This window comes from Leptidea sinapis, chromosome 2, assembly GCF_905404315.1.
Source record: "Leptidea sinapis chromosome 2, ilLepSina1.1, whole genome shotgun sequence".
Taxonomy (NCBI): domain Eukaryota; kingdom Metazoa; phylum Arthropoda; class Insecta; order Lepidoptera; family Pieridae; genus Leptidea; species Leptidea sinapis.
The window spans coordinates 21,134,498-21,152,478 of NC_066266.1; the positions used below are offsets into that span (position 1 = coordinate 21,134,498).

A 17,981-nucleotide genomic window follows, 5' to 3' on the forward strand; every position below is an offset into this window, starting at 1 on the left:
TTTATATATATATTTCTTGTGTGCGTGTGTATGTCACTGAACTCCTCCTAGACGGCTGGACCGATTTTGATGAAACTTTCTGTGTGGCTTCAGGTGGATTCGAGGATGGTTTGGTTTACAATTGAACTACCTACTAAACGGCTGGATCGATTTTGATGATTTTTTGTGTGTTCCAGTGAATTTGTGATTGGTGTGTGTCTTTAGGTGGATTCGAGAATGGTTTAGATTCACAATTGAACTACCTCCTAAACGGCTAAACCGATTATGATGATTTTAAAAAATGAAATATTGTCTGTTACAACAAAAATTTTGTTTTTCCTTTGATGTGTCCCCCGTCGTTCAGAAATCAAATTGAAAGAATAATTTAAAATAAATAACTAATTCGATTTTATATATCTTTCTTTCTAAATGACACTAAGCACTTCTTGGACAACATTCAAATATAACAGCTGTTTCCAGATGATATCTATTTTGCATACCCGTTATTATATAGGCTAATGCCTATATAATTATAAAATAACTATTTATAACCTAAATATTTAGTCTGAGAATCGGTCTTCATCTATTTTTTAAACCCTAAAAATTTTAATTATTAATTTAATAAATATTCTTTACCGGCAAGATATTTCGGCTATTCAAACGCGCCATTTTGCGCTTAACCAATTAGTTGCATTGCGAATTGATAGGCATTTCTAGGTAAAAAAATAGGTTCTAAATATGTAATCAGTAACATGTTATATACTAAAATTTTCTCACGAAACACGCTGCATAATGGTACAAGAATTATTCCGATCGGTTCTGTAGTTTTCGTAGTATAACCGATGGAAAAAACCGGCCATACATTTATTAGTACAATATAGATTCTCGGGATAGTCTCTGACGTCACACTTCGCTTCAACCAATAGCATTGTGTTTCGATGTCAGTTTTGTATCTATATATATATATATATATATATATATATATATATATAAAAAGGAATTGCTGTTCGTTCGTCTCGCTAAAACTTGAGAACGGCTGGACTGATTTTTTGATTTGGCTATTTTGGTCTTGAATTATTTGTGGAAGTCCAGGGAAGGTTTAAAAGGTGAAAAATTAGGAAAATGCTGCTAAATTAAATAAAAACAACAAATTTGTTTTGTGTCCATACATAATTTCTATGAGAGAATTTATTGACGCACGGTTTGACAGTTCTGCTGTGAAACAATTTCATTACGACAGCAGGGTGCATATTTTACGAAGTAATTTTTGATGTTATGATATATTATTGACAAATTCATATTAAAACATTCTTTTATTTATTATTCATCGCAAATTTAATAACAGTAAACTATTTAAGATAAAATAAGTAATAGTAAAAATTTGAAAAAATAATACATTCTCTTTTATATATATATATATATGGAAAGAAGAAGATAGATTGTAATAATTTTAATGATTATCATGCAAGAGCAATGACGTTCTAAACATAGTCATTGTGCAAGAGTTGTCGAAATTGTTAACGATGATTCATAGAAGAATATTAAATGTACATATTTTAAAGTTTTTAATAAATAATAAAATACAATTCATAAATAAAATGCAATTCATAACCCAATAACCCTAGTGACCATCTATAAATGTCTAACGCGCCAAAATAAGTTTTCACTTCTGTGGAGTGCAGTTTTTTTGTTAATTTAAAGGGGCACTTACCTGAAATACGACACTACGCCCTTTTTAAGTTTGGATATACTGATATTTGGACAGTTTCTTTTTACCAGTGGGAGGCTCCATTGTACATGATGCCCGCTAGATTATGGGTATCACAACGACGCTAATTTCTGCCGTGAAGCATTACTGTGTTTCGGTCTGAAGGGCGCCGTAGCTAGTGAAATTACTATTTAATCACCTTGAGACATAAGATGTTAAGTCTCATTTGCCCAGTAATTTCACTAGCTACGGCGCCCTTCAGACTCAGACACAATAATGCTTACACATAACTGCTTCACGGCAGAAAAAGACCCCCTTGTGGTACCGGTCGGGCCGCTATCCTGTAGATAGAGCAGCCTCTCACTGGTAAATGCTCTTAGTCACCTCTTACAACCCTTGGGCTTGAATGTTCCCTATTCTTTTTATGCCCCGGGGTAGGGGCACAAAACTGATACTTAAGTTATTAAAGGCTATTATTATAGATATCTGTATAGATATATTTACTTGCAGAAAATGCCCAACAAGACAAGTCTTCATCAGAGCTGGAAGGTCGCATTGTATCGACGCCTGCAGTAGGGAGACCATGTGCGGAGAAGTGAAAGTTCCAGAAGACCACCTCAATGTGAGTCCCCAATTATCTGTTTTTTTTATTGGAAAAGGAGGACAAACGTTATCATGTTGTGTTAGTTAGCGTTGCCGGCCTTTAAGGAAGGTGTACGCGCTTTATTTGAAGGTACCCATGTCGTATCGTGTGGAAAACACCAACACAATTCTTTTTTTTTATATAAGAGGGGGCAAACGGGCAAGAGTCTCACGGGATAGGGAGAGGTGAGGCAACCGCCCATGGACATCCGCAACAACAGGTGTGTCAAGAAATGCGTTGCCGGCCTTTAAGGTGGGAGTATGCTTTTTTCTTGAAGGTCCCTAAGTCGTATCTGTTCGGGAAAACCGCTGCCGGTAATTGATTCCACAAAGTGGCTGTTCGCTCGATTTGTGAATATAGGTGAGAAGCGCCTTAAAAATGGCACCATGCCGGATTTGATTCGCGTTAGCAATAACTCTTTTGAAGGACCTGGAGGCATGATTTTTAAGTTCGCTGGAATACACATTCATAGATACCACCGCTTTGACCCGACTTTTGAATTAAACAACAATTTTTTTCATACGCAAAATAACCTTCATGCAAAAGTGCACCTTATCTCCTTGGACAAAGACATTTAAAGAGATTCCTACAGTAATTCGGCAGCTAAGATTTCGCCTTGAACCATGCAGCGGTCAATTGACCTCTAATAAAAAAATTACGTTTGATGCGCGTTCAGTCGACATTCATTGGTATGTATTACAGAGAGACCCACATAATCTTTACCTTCTTTGAAATTTAATAAATAATTTACTTATATGTCGTATTAAAAAGCCGCCACGTGTAGCCTTTTCAGTAATAGAGTTCCCGTTCGTTACCCTCTGGGTACACAGCCCTTAAAATTTTGAATTTTGTCAGCAAGCAAAAGATGTGAAAAAATCGGTATTAAAAAGATAAATTAATAAATACTTTATTTCTCTTCATCAGTGTCTGTTCCAATGTTGTGTTCAGGTCTTATGGTAAGAGATACGGCTCCACTGGTAGCAACAACTCCAGCTCTAGGATAATTCGTATTGTCATACTGATCAAACTCTATTTTCTCTTTTTTAGTTGTAATTTTATTCGCTCTTTTTATTAGCTTCGCACTGTCATCCAAAATGCCATTCTTTAATTCGTTTATTTTGTTTAAATCGTTAATGTATTGCGATTCTTCCTCGGAATTTAGAAATATAAGTTTTCCTCCGCGTTTTTTTTTAGTCTCGTCATATTGATCAAACTCTTTATTCTCTCTCTTACTTATAAATGTATTAGCTCTTTTTATAAACTTATTACTGTCAAGCATAATGCCATCTTTCAATTTCTTTACTTTCTTAAGATCATTAATGTATTGTGATTTTTCCTCTGAATTTAAAAATTTAAGCTTGCCCACATGGTTCTTTTTGGACTTATCGTTATTTGTATACTTTTCGGATTTAGCTTTGTTTTGACTGCAGTCAGAATCCATATATCGTTGGCAAAAGTCAACAATATATGGATTCTGTCTCTGCAAGGATGATTTTTCTCCAGAACTCCTTGTATACTTTAAATCGAAACGAGTTTTTTGACTATCTTTCTTGTCTGGTTGTCTTGATTGCGTTTCAAAGCGACTTTTTCCATTATATTTGGCGGCATTTGGTTGTTTTTGACTTGACTCTTTTCTTGAATCTCGTAGTTTATCATTCATAGGATCCTCATTTGAGTTTGCATTGTTTTCATCGGATATGGCTGCGTTGCTACTGCCTGATGCTGATACAATGAGATCTGCTATTTTCTGTGCCCAAGAGTCAGATACGAACTTTTGTGCGATTTTCTTAATGTCTTCTGTGTTCGCCGTAAAGAGCACCAATGAATTTACTTCCAGCAGTACGTACTGGCTAACTGGAATCAAGACAATTGTTTTATTATTACCGATAAGGGCATTCAACAGTAGATATGCAAATTAAGCCCTATCTTTGAATAGGAAAAATCTATGCATACCAGGATGCTAACTGGGCACTCTCGGCTAAACAAGCACCTCAGTGTGGTGGGCATCAAAAATGATAAAACTTGCAGATTTTGCCTTGAGGCTGATGAAACGCCTCTTCATCTACTCTGCGATTGCGGCCCACTAATGCATAAGCGTAACACAATCATTGGCGACTATACCTTGCCACCAGATGGTGTTTGTAACAGTCTCGTCAAGAAGATACTGCGGTTCGTAAAGGCTGCAGGCCTTGACAACGAGCTATAGTATGAATTGGTGTTTCTACGAATTATTAGGACTATATAATAGCCACCCTCTTCAAATAATAATAATAATGAATGCAGTTAGAAAGATTAGAGAGTACACGAATGTTGCGACCGCTAGATTAGTGTACTTCAGTTATTTTCACAGCATCATGACGTACGGTATATTACTATGGGGTCATGCTGCTGACATTGGTATAGTGTTTGCTCTGCAAAAGAGAGCTGTTCTTGCTATATATCAGCTTGGTTATAGACAGTCTCTCAAAGAAAAATTTTAAGAATTAAATATTATGACTGTTCATTATCAGTACATTCACAAAAATCGTCACCTTTTTGCTCTTAATAGTGATTTTCATTATTATAACACTAGAAATAATAATGCTTGTAACTAATTCTAGTAGGATTCATAAGATACATAATAGCTTTAAGGATAAATGTATACACTTCTATAATAAAGTCCCAGCCACTGTTCAGGCATTATCTATAAATAAATTTAAATATTTTATAAACTAATATTATAAAGCTGCAGTGTTTGTTTGTTTGTTTGTTTGAACGCGCTAATCTCTGGTACTAATGGTCCGATTTGAATGATTCTTTCAGTTTTGGGTAGTCCATTTATCGAGGAAGGCTATAGGCTATGTTCAAAATTAGGGATCCGTAATAAAATTGCTATTTTGTAACACAAGGTGTAAAATCGAAAACCTATTTTTGCGTGCGCTGCAAAAACTATTGACAATAGAACAAAATAATGTACAGGCTATAATATAGGCAATATTTTATTACTTATAAAACTATCGCGTGAATTATACTTTATATATTGCAAAACAACGTTTGCCGGGTCAGCTAGTATTTTATAAAAAAAATGGCTCTGTCGTAAATCCTATTACTCCACTGCTGAATATCTAAATGATCGGACAGCCTGGGACTAGATTGTGATTATTTTATAGCGATAGAAATGACTGTACACTATTGTATATTTTTATTGAAAAGAGCGCAATAAAAAGAATGCTGGGAGAGTTTCTTGCGCCGTTTCTTCTCTCTCAGAGCGCCATTTGTTTCCGAAGCGGTAGTAGTATCTAGGTAGTTATAAGAAACTAGCTGACCCGGCAGAGATTAGCGCGTTCAAACAAACAAACAAACACTGCAGCTTTATAATATTAGTATAGATGACATCAAAAAGAATTCTAAATGTATAAAATAAATGCCTTTTATGCCTTAATGGTTTTATTAAGGGCTTGCAAATGGAATCAAAGCTGCATGTTGGTGTAGCTTTTGTGTGTCTTTGAATGGAGTCACGTATCTGTCGCGAGGCTTATACTGAACAGTTGATATCTGCAGTCGACTTCTAGAATTGCATTGTACATTACGAAGAGATATATCACCTCCAGAATCTGGTAGTTCTGGCACATTCTCCATTACTTCCAGATCGATCAGTCGTAGATGAGATTTGCACGATTCTCAAAGGCTTACAACGGTATTGCCATTTTATTTGAGCGTGACAGCTCAGTGTTATTCAATATCACAGACTTAAAATATAATACCGTCTAGACCACCTAACAGCCCGTTAGCTAGTTTAGCTAGTTAGCCGTTTTAATATTTTTTTTTACTGAACTAAGGGACGAGACGAGCAGTACCTTTAGTTGATGGTAATTGATACGCCCTGCCCATTACAATGCAGTGCCGCTCAGGATTCTTGAAAAACACCAAAAAGCTGCAGTACAATTGCGTTCGTCAACTTGAGACATAAGATGTTAAGTCTCATTTGCCCAGTAATTTCACTAGCTACGGCGCCCTTCAGAACGAAACATAGTAATGCTTACACATTACTGCTTCACGGCAGGAATAGGCGCCGTTGTGGTAATCATAATCTAGCTGGCGTCCTATGTAAAGGAGCCTCCCATTGGTAGATTTTTAAATATATTCAAATAATAAGGAGCCAAGAATGGGTGACCTTAGACGACCTCTCAATCAAAATTGGTTACAGGCACTTAGATTCGCTTACCTTTTGTATCTTAGTGTATCTCCTTCAGAGATATCTATCTCACTTGCACACTGTTCGTCTATAGTCCAAGGGACGGCAACGGGCGACCGCGATAGGTCGAATCTCGGGCGGCCAAATATTGTAATGTATTGCATATCAGTTACGAATTAATATGTAGATAAGGTATACTAAATAAAGGTTTATTTATTGAATTAATTAAAGCTAAATATGATAAGGGAAATCAAGTAAGCCGCAATGTTTGGATTGACACTACGCTTTTAGTAGCTTCATACGTATGTTAGAATATAACGGAATCTTTGAACATGATTTTGACCCCCTTCAAAACGTCGGATTAACTCGAAATTTGGCACACTTGTTAAGGACCGATGACAATTCGATATAATAAAAAAACTAAAAAATGAAAAGTAAACAATAGTTTTAAAAAAAACTAAAAAAGACGCTTTTATAGAAAAACCGGTTAAAAATAGAAAATAAATCTTGATAAATTTGAATTAAAATTAGTGTAAGAAAAAATGATTTTATTGTAAAAAAAAGCGTGGGGTGCTTTTCGGAATATTATCAAAATAACCCTTCTATTCATATCTGTTCATAAAACATTTACAACTATTGATACCATGCACTCCGCGCTTTTTATAAAAAAAATACATTTTTTCGTACACTATCTTTAATTCAAATTTATTAAAAAAAAAAAACTTTTTTTAGGGTGATTTTCTATAAAATCGTATTTTTTTAGTTTTTTTTAAACTATTATTTGTTTTTATGTAATATTGACATACTTTTAACACAAATTATCTTGTCCCAAACTAGGCATAGTCTGTACTATAGGTACAAGACAACGATATATTTAATACAATATACTTACTTAAACATACATATTATTATTTTTATTACTTATATGATTCGCTATTCTTCTCGAAAACCAAACTATAAAAAACTGGCTCAAACCGCCGGTTGAGTTTCCAACATTAATTTTAGGCCTTGTATTTTATAATTCTGATTTTATTCGAAAGTATACAATAAATAGTATACACAATGTCATTATTATCAGTATTTTTTTTTTGATAAAATTTTCCCACATCGTCTAGACCCTATTTAAAACTACTTGCCGTCCCCTGGTCTATACTAGAGTGTGCACATAAAAGTTCTGTGAAAAGTGAACATATTAAAAAATGAAATTACCTATAAAACAACACCAACTTAAATGCATTTCTTGCAGAATTTTCGCGATAGTATTTTACTGCATTTATATTTATTATGGTTTTTACAATTATATACTTCCAGCTAGCTTTCGTCACACGGCTTTTTCACATGATTTGATTTTTGGTGAACATTAATATTTTAAACGAATTCGAGTAGGCATTTGACAACTCATATCAGCCTAAAACTCTCTAACGGCCGTTCCCAATATTCAGTCTTACTTGAGATAAAAATCGTTACTATCGTTGACTTTTCTGTCCCAATAACCTGCTACTGTCAGTAATTAGCTGTCGATAATCTGAAGCTGTCCCAATATACCCGATAACTCGTTATTTTTACGAAAACACCTAAGCAAACATTTGTAATTCAAAAAACTTTATTTATTTATATTAGTATTATTTAATAAATACAAAATAAAAGCCTTAATGGTTTTCACAGACAAATTTATTTCGTTCATTCTTCACAAGCGATCCAAACGCCATTCAGTAAAAGGCACTTCATGGTCCGAATTTTAGCGATTCAGTTTAGGTACCTAAATAAAAGGTAATTAATACGTGATGGTAGGCCTTCAGAAGAACATTAGTATGGTAGCGGTGATAGTAATGTCTTTCATAGCGGTTGAAATCATGTGTCATTCTAGCAACATGTACCAGGACTTCATATTCAGTTTAGAGGTTTAATGTTAAGGAGGTTAATTCGTCTCATTATCTACAAGCGAAAATTTTTGGGGTATAAAAAATAGGTGACGACCGATCCTCAGACCTACCAAATATATCGTAATACAATTATTGTATTCGATTGCCATCTTGCAACCCTATAGCGAATTTGTGGATGGAACAGAATAATATAAAAATCGCGATACAAAAATAGTTGTAGATCGTTGACGGGCGAAAATTTGAAGTTGTATGTATTTTTCAAAATTGTCAAAAATATAAAAAAATATATATTTAGGGGTGGGTCACATGTTGGCCGATTTTCAGACCAACCCTTAATTTTTTGAATGACACGAGAATTTTGCATATATTAGAAGATAAGTTATTAGTCGTATGTTAGAATAAGTATATGTTATGGGCCTTTTAGACTGAATTAAATGGTTTATTATTATTATTTTTGTTCTCGACCCTAGGTCGGTACAAGTTAGGATATCATCCCCACTATCTGGATGTGTGGCAGTCCTCCACAGTGCGGTTTTCAAGGAGCTTTCTTCCTCGTACTACGAAGCTGTGGAATGAGCTTGCTTGTGCGGTGTTTCCGGGACGATACGACATGGGTACCTTCAAAAAAAGCGCGTACACCTTCCTTAAAGGCCGGTAACGCTCTTGTGATTCCTCTGGTGTTGCAAGAGAATGTGGGCAGCGGTGATCACTTAACACCAGGTGACCCGTACGCTCGTTTACCCTCCTATTCCATACAAAAAAATGGACCTAAGTACGGGCATATGTCAAGTAACTTGGTTCAAGTGTTTTTCGTATGAAGATGTGGTGTTGATGAGTTGTGTGTTAATGAATGTTGATTGGTATGATTTTCGTCTTGGATTGTCAAAGAAGTTGGGTTCATAAAATGGCGGACTATAGAGCAAGTGTCTATAATTATTGATTTTTGTAAGGGAATATATGTATTTTCGTGAAGATCTAAAAGTTTGAGAGCAGATTTCAAAGATTTTGGTGTTACACCTGTTGACGAAATTATGATGGTTATAATTCTAAACAATATGTTATGTTGATTAATACACAAATAAAATTGGAAAAACAAAATTTTTATGAGCCAGCCACAACCTGAGAGTTGAACAAATCAAACAGAATTTTATAATGAGGCGGTACTCGAACGGTTAGCTCAGTTGGTTAGAGCACCGGCACGGAACGCCGGAGGTCGTGGGCTCGTATCCCGCATCGTTCATAAAAAAAATGATTTTATTTGGGTATAATTCTGACAGTTTTTTGTTGCCACGATGGAAATAACAAAAGAAAAATTTCAAATTTGTTTCTTTCCAGGAATGTTATGTGTGCAATAGCACGGGACACAACTGTAGATCATTGCCCCGAATGATGCCATTTGAAGAAAACTTCGATATTCCTGAGGTGGAGAACGCTCTCAATGAGACCACAGAAACGCCTGGTAAGTAATTAAACAGCAAGAAAGAGGTATGAAAGAATAAAAGTAGATCCTGTAGATGAAGCCACAACCTGAGAGTTGAATAAGACATACCGAGATTTTTCAACGATACGTCACTCGAACGGTTGGCTCAGCGGTAAGAGCGCTTGTGTAATTAATCCCAGTAGTCAGGTTTAACACTTTAAAAAAATAGCAAATTGTTTAGATTTGAAAGAAAAATGTCACTTTGAAATATATAGTTGGTATACATAAATACAAACGACTTAAAATAGACTTTTCGAAATAGACAAACAATAAATAGTGGGAGGCTCCTTTGCACAGGATGCCGACTAGATTATGGGTACAACAACGGCGCCTTTTTCCGCAGAAAAGTAAAAATATTTGAATTTGAATTCTGGACAATACGAAATGGGTACCTTCAAAAAAAGCGCGTACACCTTCCTTTAAGGCCGGCAACGCTCTTGTGATTCCTCTGGTGTTGCAAGAGAATGTGGGCGGTGGTGATCACTTAACACCAGATGACCCGTACGCTCGTTTGTCCTCCTATTCCATAAAAAAAAATTGAATTAAATATAATAAATGAAAAATAAATGAAATTAAAAATAAAGAAGCGCACTGGGTTTCTTGCGTCCGTTCTTCTAAGGTGTGTGGCATACCTTTTGGAATGCGTGGTAGTTTTTGAGTTTTAATAAGTTATATCCTATTTTGAATAAAAATTTGTTCCAGTGTCAAAATCCGAAGCCATTGGAGTAGAGAACGCTGATTTTGTCCTTTACGTGAGTGCCGTGGAGACAGAACGCTGTCGAAGAGGCCTCACCGTCGCCTACGCGTCACATTGTCAGCAGGAGTCAGCGCTGGACAGGTGAGCTATAGCTTTACAGCATGGAGTTACAATTTCTTAATCCCGATTTCACCAGTGCAGCTTTAACTGAGGTTAACAAAACTCACTTTAACTTAAACCAGTTCAAATGCCAGTCTCTTGATCTCGATGAAACTATGGAGGTTAAAGGCAAGGAGAATCATCTGATATGGATGTTGAAAAGTTGAGAAAGAGTCCAGCTTATGCTGCAAATAATAGTTCAAAAAGCTTCCACGGAGGCGCTGGTGTAGGCACATGGTATGGTATGAAGTATGGTGAATGTAGCAATTGTAAACTAATTGAAGTATGCCGAGTTAAAAACTTTAATACTATAATTGTCGACTTAAGTAGTTAATTATTGAAAATTTCAACAACTTACTAATGACAATGAGACTAATGGACACTAAATTGTTTCAAAACAGTTTCACGGTCTTCATCTATTTCGTCTCTATCTCACACCTAGGTTTTATGTATAGATCGTCATCTCACTTTCACACAGGGTTCGTCAATTATGCTAGTATACTTAGTTTTTGATTTGAACACTTAGATGAATGACATAAAAAAAGGCGCGAAATTGTTTCTAGACCGGTAGCAGGCCACGCCAACTTCTGTCCCGGCGAGCTGTCAACTAAGTACCGTGACATGCCGTCGGTGCTGTCAACTGTCAAACATGAGATGTTACATGCTCTAGGTTTCAGTGTGTCACTGTTTGGATTCTACAGGTGAGTGTATGGTTTTGTTTTTGTTATAACAGCATGTATCATAGACCAAGTATAGTAACTAGATTAATTGATAGCTCCGTCTCACTCACACGAGAAAAAGAAAAACTTATGCGAGTCTTATGTAAAGAGATGAGATAGAGTGATTAGATTTTTTGTTTCGCCATGAGTGCCGGTATTTTCAAGGTCAAAATGAGCACACCCGGTGTGCTAAACAAACTTGACAGCGCTGCACAGATATTTTGTTTACTTTTATTTGCGTCTATAAACATAAGCTATTGTTGTTGTGATATTTATGAAAATATATCCTCTATTTATTCAACATCAGTGACAATTTTAAGTAGAATCGAAGGAAATATGGTGCGATGTTGTGTAAAACACAAACGATGTAAAAGTGATAGTGAAAGAACACTTGTGTTATATAATGTACCTATATATATCTAATATATAAAATTCTCTTGTCGCGGTGTTTGTAGTTAAACTCCTCCGAAACGGCTTGACCGATTCTCATGAAATTTTGTGTGCATATTGGGTAGGTCTGAGAATCTCAAACATCTATTTTTCATCCCCCTAAATGTTAAGGGTAGTCAACCCCATTTTTTTTAATTTTTAGATATATATTTATTTTTTATTTTTTTATGATACAACTTAAAAAAATACATACAACTTCAAATGTTCACCCGTCTACGATAAACACCTATTTTTCTATTGCAATTTTTATATTATTCTGTTACATCCACAGATCCGCAATAGGGTTGCGAGATGGCAATGGATTTTTTTATTTATTACTTTATATGGCAATACAGCGATTGCTGGGTCAGCTAGTATATATTTATAGGATATTATCTATCTCATGTTGGCCACGCCAAACCGATGTCTAGTTACTATACTTGGTGTATGGTGTAATCTTAATACCGATAATTACCAATAAACTTAGGAGACACATACTCATAGCTTGATATATATACTTTAACGTGATACTGGCAAATCTGTGGTGTGTCTTCCACAGAATCCACAGTAGGAAGAATGGAATAGAAATAATTGTCTATTTACTTATCAGCCGCATTTATCACGGGGAGTGTTCAGAAGAGCTGTTTAACCTGATTACTGCCGCCGAATTCCACCTTCGCACGACACGCCACAAGTTAGGATATCATCCCCACCATCTGGATGTGTGGCGGTCCTCCACAGTGCGGTTTTCAAGGAGCTTTCTTCCACGTACTACAAAGCTGTGGAATGAGCTTCCTTGTGCGGTGTTTCCGAGACGATACGACATGGGTACCTTCAAAAAAAGCGCGTACACCTTCCTTAAGGGCCGGCAACGCTCTTGTGATTCCTCTGGTATTGCAAGAGAATGTGGGCGGCGGTGATCACTTAACACCAGATGACCCGTACGCTCGTTTGTCATCCTATTCCATAAAAAAAAACTTAATGTCTCGGAGTTAATTATAAACATATAACACATTTTGAATATCATCACCACTATCTGATCTGAATGTTTCTCCACAGTACGGTTTGCAATGAATTTTCTTCCAACAAAGCTGTGGAATGAGCTTCCTTGTGCTGTGTTTCCGGGATAATACGACATGGGTACCTTCAAAAGAGCGCGTACAGTTTTCTAACAGGCCGACAGCGCACCTGCAATTTCTCCAGTGTTGCAAGAAAATGTGCGCGTTGGTGATCACTTAAGTTCATGCGACCCATTAGCTCATTTGTGTCTTCTGTCTTCTCTCTTCTTCTCTCTCAAAAAAATGGCACGCTACGAATGCAGCTTTGAGTGGTTTCAATAATGATGTCAAATGAACTGTACGATATCAATGGCCTTTGGAAAAATTTAGCAACAATCCGAATTTTGGGATATTTTATCGTAATTTTAAATTTTTTAGTGTATAAAAAAAACAAAGTCACTGACGTAGCCCAAATTATTGCGAAACTGAAGTGGCAGTGAACAGGGCACATAGTTCGACTGACAGATGGCCGCTGGGGCAGAAAAGTCCTAGATTAGCGACCACGTTCGGGAAGACGCAGTGTTGGTAGACCCCCACAAGATGGATCGCCGATCTGGTCAAGATCGCCGGAATACGTTGGATGAGGGCAGGGCAGGACCGATCGTCTCGTGGAGATCTTTGGGGGAGGTCTTTGTCCAGCAGTGGGCGTCTAATTAAAAAATGATATTTTCTTTACAGAGACGACAACGGAGAGCCTCTTACGGAGAGGCGACAGGACACTGGCAACCCACCGTTAGATGACGAGTAAGCTTGGCCCCTATAGACTCACACCAATACCATTAAATAAATTGCAAAAAAAAATTACGAAATGACGACCTTTCGAAATCGGGAAATGCCGTTTGGCACTAGATCTTTCATACACACCAAAATCGGAAGTGCCGTTTGGCACACCAGGCCCTGACCAAGTTCTGACTCTCATTTTGTTTATAAGATAGTTTATTTTGCATGGTCTTACAGCTTGTTTCAATTGTTTTCTTATATATTCTCTCATATCATTCTTATTATAAGCAATCTATTAATACATGTAAAATAAACGCTGCGCGCGTGCCAAAATGGCGCCGATCTATGGCATACCACGGCGCGGGGGCATGACGTCTTGTGCCATTAGTTTTGGTATGCAACAAATGTACCGATTAATTGAAAATACTCGTATTACACGAAGTTTAAGTATAATTTAAATTAGTTTATCACTTCAATGATTGGATCATTTCTGTGAGCTCTTGTTAAAGTGAAACTTTTATTACGTCGTCTCAAACTTTTTCGTCTGTGTGTTGCATGTCGCGTGACGGTTGGGCGGCGCCTATAGTTCGTGTAGTGTATAGACTATTACTCATTTAGTTGGAGACTTAGTCTACTTTTATTATTTCCCATTATCATTCCAATTTTCCAAGTATAAAATTAAGATTGAGAAAGCGATTTTTATACCCTTTATGGAATATTATTCCAAAAATTTTTAGTTAAATGTCTATAATGTGAAATAAAGTTTCACTTTTACCGTGGTTTCATAAAACCAAACAACCCCTTTTTATTTAAATTAGCTTATTAATCAATTAAATGAAAAATTCAACTAGCTATTGTAGGTAATTTAATTAAGTTGAATACTCTTACTTATGAAGTTTTCTATAATTTAAATTAGATGATGACTCTAACTTATGAATTTTTTTATAATTTAAATTATAATAATTTAAATTAACTAATTACTCTAACTAATGAAGATTTTCAACGGGCTGTCTATGAATTTCGTAGATGCGTTTCAAATAATTTTCATTCTGTGAATATTCTACAGTAATTAATAAAAAAAATAAAAGTTACTTTTTTACATTGATCACTTTGATGTCCAGGTTGCAGATTCACAAATGGTCGGAGCGAGTTGTGAAGAATATAACGCGACCGAAATGGATGATTCGTGGAGGGTACATGGAGAGGACATTCCACATGATTGTCACTCCCAGGGTTGTTCGAGAGGTACGATTGTTAATCATACACACCTGTGTCAGTCATTTACGATGACATTTATGCCCTGTGCCTCCCCGGGCATAACAAGAATAGGGAAGTCCCAGACCCAAGGGCGAGAAGCATCGTAAGAGGCGACTTATGACATTTATTAGTGGGAGGCTCTTTTGTACAGGATGCCGTCTAGATTATGGGTACCACAACGGCACGTTTATCTGTCGTGGAGCAGAAATGTATAAGCATTATTGTGTTTCGGTCTGAAGGGCGCTATAGCTAGTGACATTACTGGGCAAATGAGACTTAACATCTCAAGGTGAAGAGTGCATTACTGCATTGTAATGGTCAGGGCGTATCAAATACCATCAGCTGAACGTCCTGCTCATCCAGATGACCAGGGACCAGTCCCTTATTGTCATTAAAAAGACTGTCATGATAAGGCAGCTAATGTCACTGTCAAACGGCATATACTGTCAAAATGCGTCCCAATTAGGACATTTTGAGTGTTGCATGCGCGACAACAACAAATCATCCTTTTTTAAATAAACTTGGCTATTTTTGATGGTTTTAAAAAAAATCTCTGTGAGTGGACCTTTATTCAATAAATCTGTTTACACGGATCAGCTGAACGTCCTGCTCGTCTCGTCGCTTATTTTCCTACAAAAAAAAAACATTTTTTGGAAAATTTTTATGAAAATCCATCACCAACATGTTTTGGATTTTTTTTTTTTTTTTTTTTATTTGGAAATTTGTTTATTTTAAAGTAATACGTAATGACATAACAGTTAACATATAAACTGTGTCAGTCTTAATATTTTTAATTAATCTAATTAATAATTGATTTTTTTGTTATTTGCAATTTTCTATCTGAAGTCTTTGTCGTGATCAGAAGAACTTTCACCAGTTATTGAACGAATAAATCCTATTACTCCACAGCGCGCAGTTGTAGTGCCGCTCAGAATTTTTGGGGTTTTTCAAGAATCCTGAGCGGCACTGCATTGTAATGGGCAGGGCGTATCAATTACCATCAGCTGGACGTCCTGCTCGTCTTGTCCTTTATTTTCTTTAAAAAAAAAGCTGAATATCTAAGTGATCGGACAGCCTGGGATTAAATTATGATTATTTTATAGCAATAGTAACAGTGTCGCGGTCCTCCACAGTGCAGTTTTCAGGGAGCTTTCTTCCACGTACTACAAAGCTGTGGAATGAGCTTCCTTGTGCGGTGTTTCCGGGACGATACGACATGGGTACCTTCAAAATAAGCGCGTACACCTTCCTTAAAGGCCGTCAATGCTCCTGTGATGCCTCTGGTGTTGCAAGGGAATTGTATGTGATCACTTAACACCAGGTGACCCGTACGCTCGTGTGTCCTCCGATTCCATAAATAAAATAGCTATGACAGAACGATATTGTATAAATTATTAAAAAGAGCGCAAAAACATGAATGCTGGGAGAGTTTCTTGCGCCGCTTCATCTCTCTCAGAGCGCCATTTGTTTCCGAAGCGGTAGTAGTAGCTCGTATATTAGAAATGACAACGAAAATAATTCTAAAGGAATCAATTTTGTGAAAACAAATTCCTTTTATGCCTTTGTGCCTTTTAATAAAAAATGTATGTTATTGTTTTATAGGTCCGAGATCATTTCAACTGTTCAACACTGGAGGGTGCTGAACTGGAAGACCAAGGTGGCGATGGGACAGCGCTGACGCACTGGGAAAAGCGATTGTTTGAGGTGCGTTTCACACATTGATTTTATAACCATGTCTCCTAGTACTATTAGCAATGGAAATTATTCAGTCAAAAAACCAAGATGAGCGGTGGTACTTTATGTTAATTTTTCAAGTAATGTCAGTCAACATATCGTAATTCGTAAAGTTATGATCACAATATATCGTAATTAGTCAGGTAATGATCACAACATATCGTAATTAGTTAATGATCACAACATATCATAATTAGTTTATGACCACAACATATCTCTTATTAGTTAATGATCACAACATATCGTAATTAGTTTATGACCACAACATATCTCTTATTAGTTAATGATCACAATATATCGTAATTAGTTTATGACCACAACATATCTCTTATTAGTTAATGATCACAACATATCGTAATTAGTTTATGACCACAACATATCTCTTATTAGTTAATGATCACAACATATCGTAATTAGTTTATGACCACAACATATCTCTTATTAGTTAATGATCACAACATATCGTAATTAGTTTATGACCACAACATATCTCTTATTAGTTAATGATCACAATATATCGTAATTAGTCAGGTAAAGATCACAACATATCGTAATTAGTCAGGTAATGATCACAACATATCGTAATTAGTCAGGTAATGATCACAATATATCGTAATTAGTTAATGATTACATCATTTCGTAAATAGTTAATGATCACAATATATCGTAATTAGTCAGGTAAAGATCACAACATATCGTAATTAGTCAGGTAATGATCACAATATATCGTAATTAGTCAGGTAAAGATCACAACATATCGTAATTAGTCAGGTAATGATCACAATATATCGTAATTAGTTAATGATTACATCATTTCGTAAATAGTTAATGATCACAATATATCGTAATTAGTCAGGTAAAGATCACAACATATCGTAATTAGTCAGGTAATGATCACAATATATCGTAATTAGTCAGGTAATGATCACAACATATCGTAATTAGTTAATGATTACATCATTTCGTAAATAGTTAATGATCACAATATATCGTAATTAGTCAGGTAATGATCACAACATATCGTAATTAGTCAGGTAAAGATCACAATATATCGTAATTAGTCAGGTAAAGATCACAACATATCGTAATTAGTCAGGTAAAGATCACAATATATCGTAATTAGTCAGGTAAAGATCACAACATATCGTAATTAGTTAATGATTACATCATTTCGTAAATAGTTAATGATCACAATATATCGTAATTAGTTAATGATTACATCATTTCGTAAATAGTTAATGATCACAATATATCGTAATTAGTTAATGATTACATCATTTCGTAAATAGTTAATGATCACAATATATCGTAATTAGTCAGGTAAAGATCACAACATATCGT

General features: G+C 35.8%; 1 protein-coding gene across 1 annotated transcript in view; it reads left to right on the forward strand.

Annotated features, from left to right (window-relative positions):
- LOC126973585 (leishmanolysin-like peptidase) overlaps positions 1–17,981 on the forward strand; it is an 85,179-nt gene that overhangs the window by 29,155 nt on the left and 38,043 nt on the right. The window contains exons 5-11 of the mRNA XM_050820913.1: positions 2,198–2,309; positions 9,723–9,760; positions 10,562–10,705; positions 11,287–11,424; positions 13,608–13,673; positions 14,771–14,894; positions 16,509–16,610. Of these exons, the coding sequence (XP_050676870.1) occupies positions 2,198–2,309; positions 9,723–9,760; positions 10,562–10,705; positions 11,287–11,424; positions 13,608–13,673; positions 14,771–14,894; positions 16,509–16,610 (724 nt within the window). The remainder of the gene's footprint in view (positions 1–2,197; positions 2,310–9,722; positions 9,761–10,561; positions 10,706–11,286; positions 11,425–13,607; positions 13,674–14,770; positions 14,895–16,508; positions 16,611–17,981) is intronic.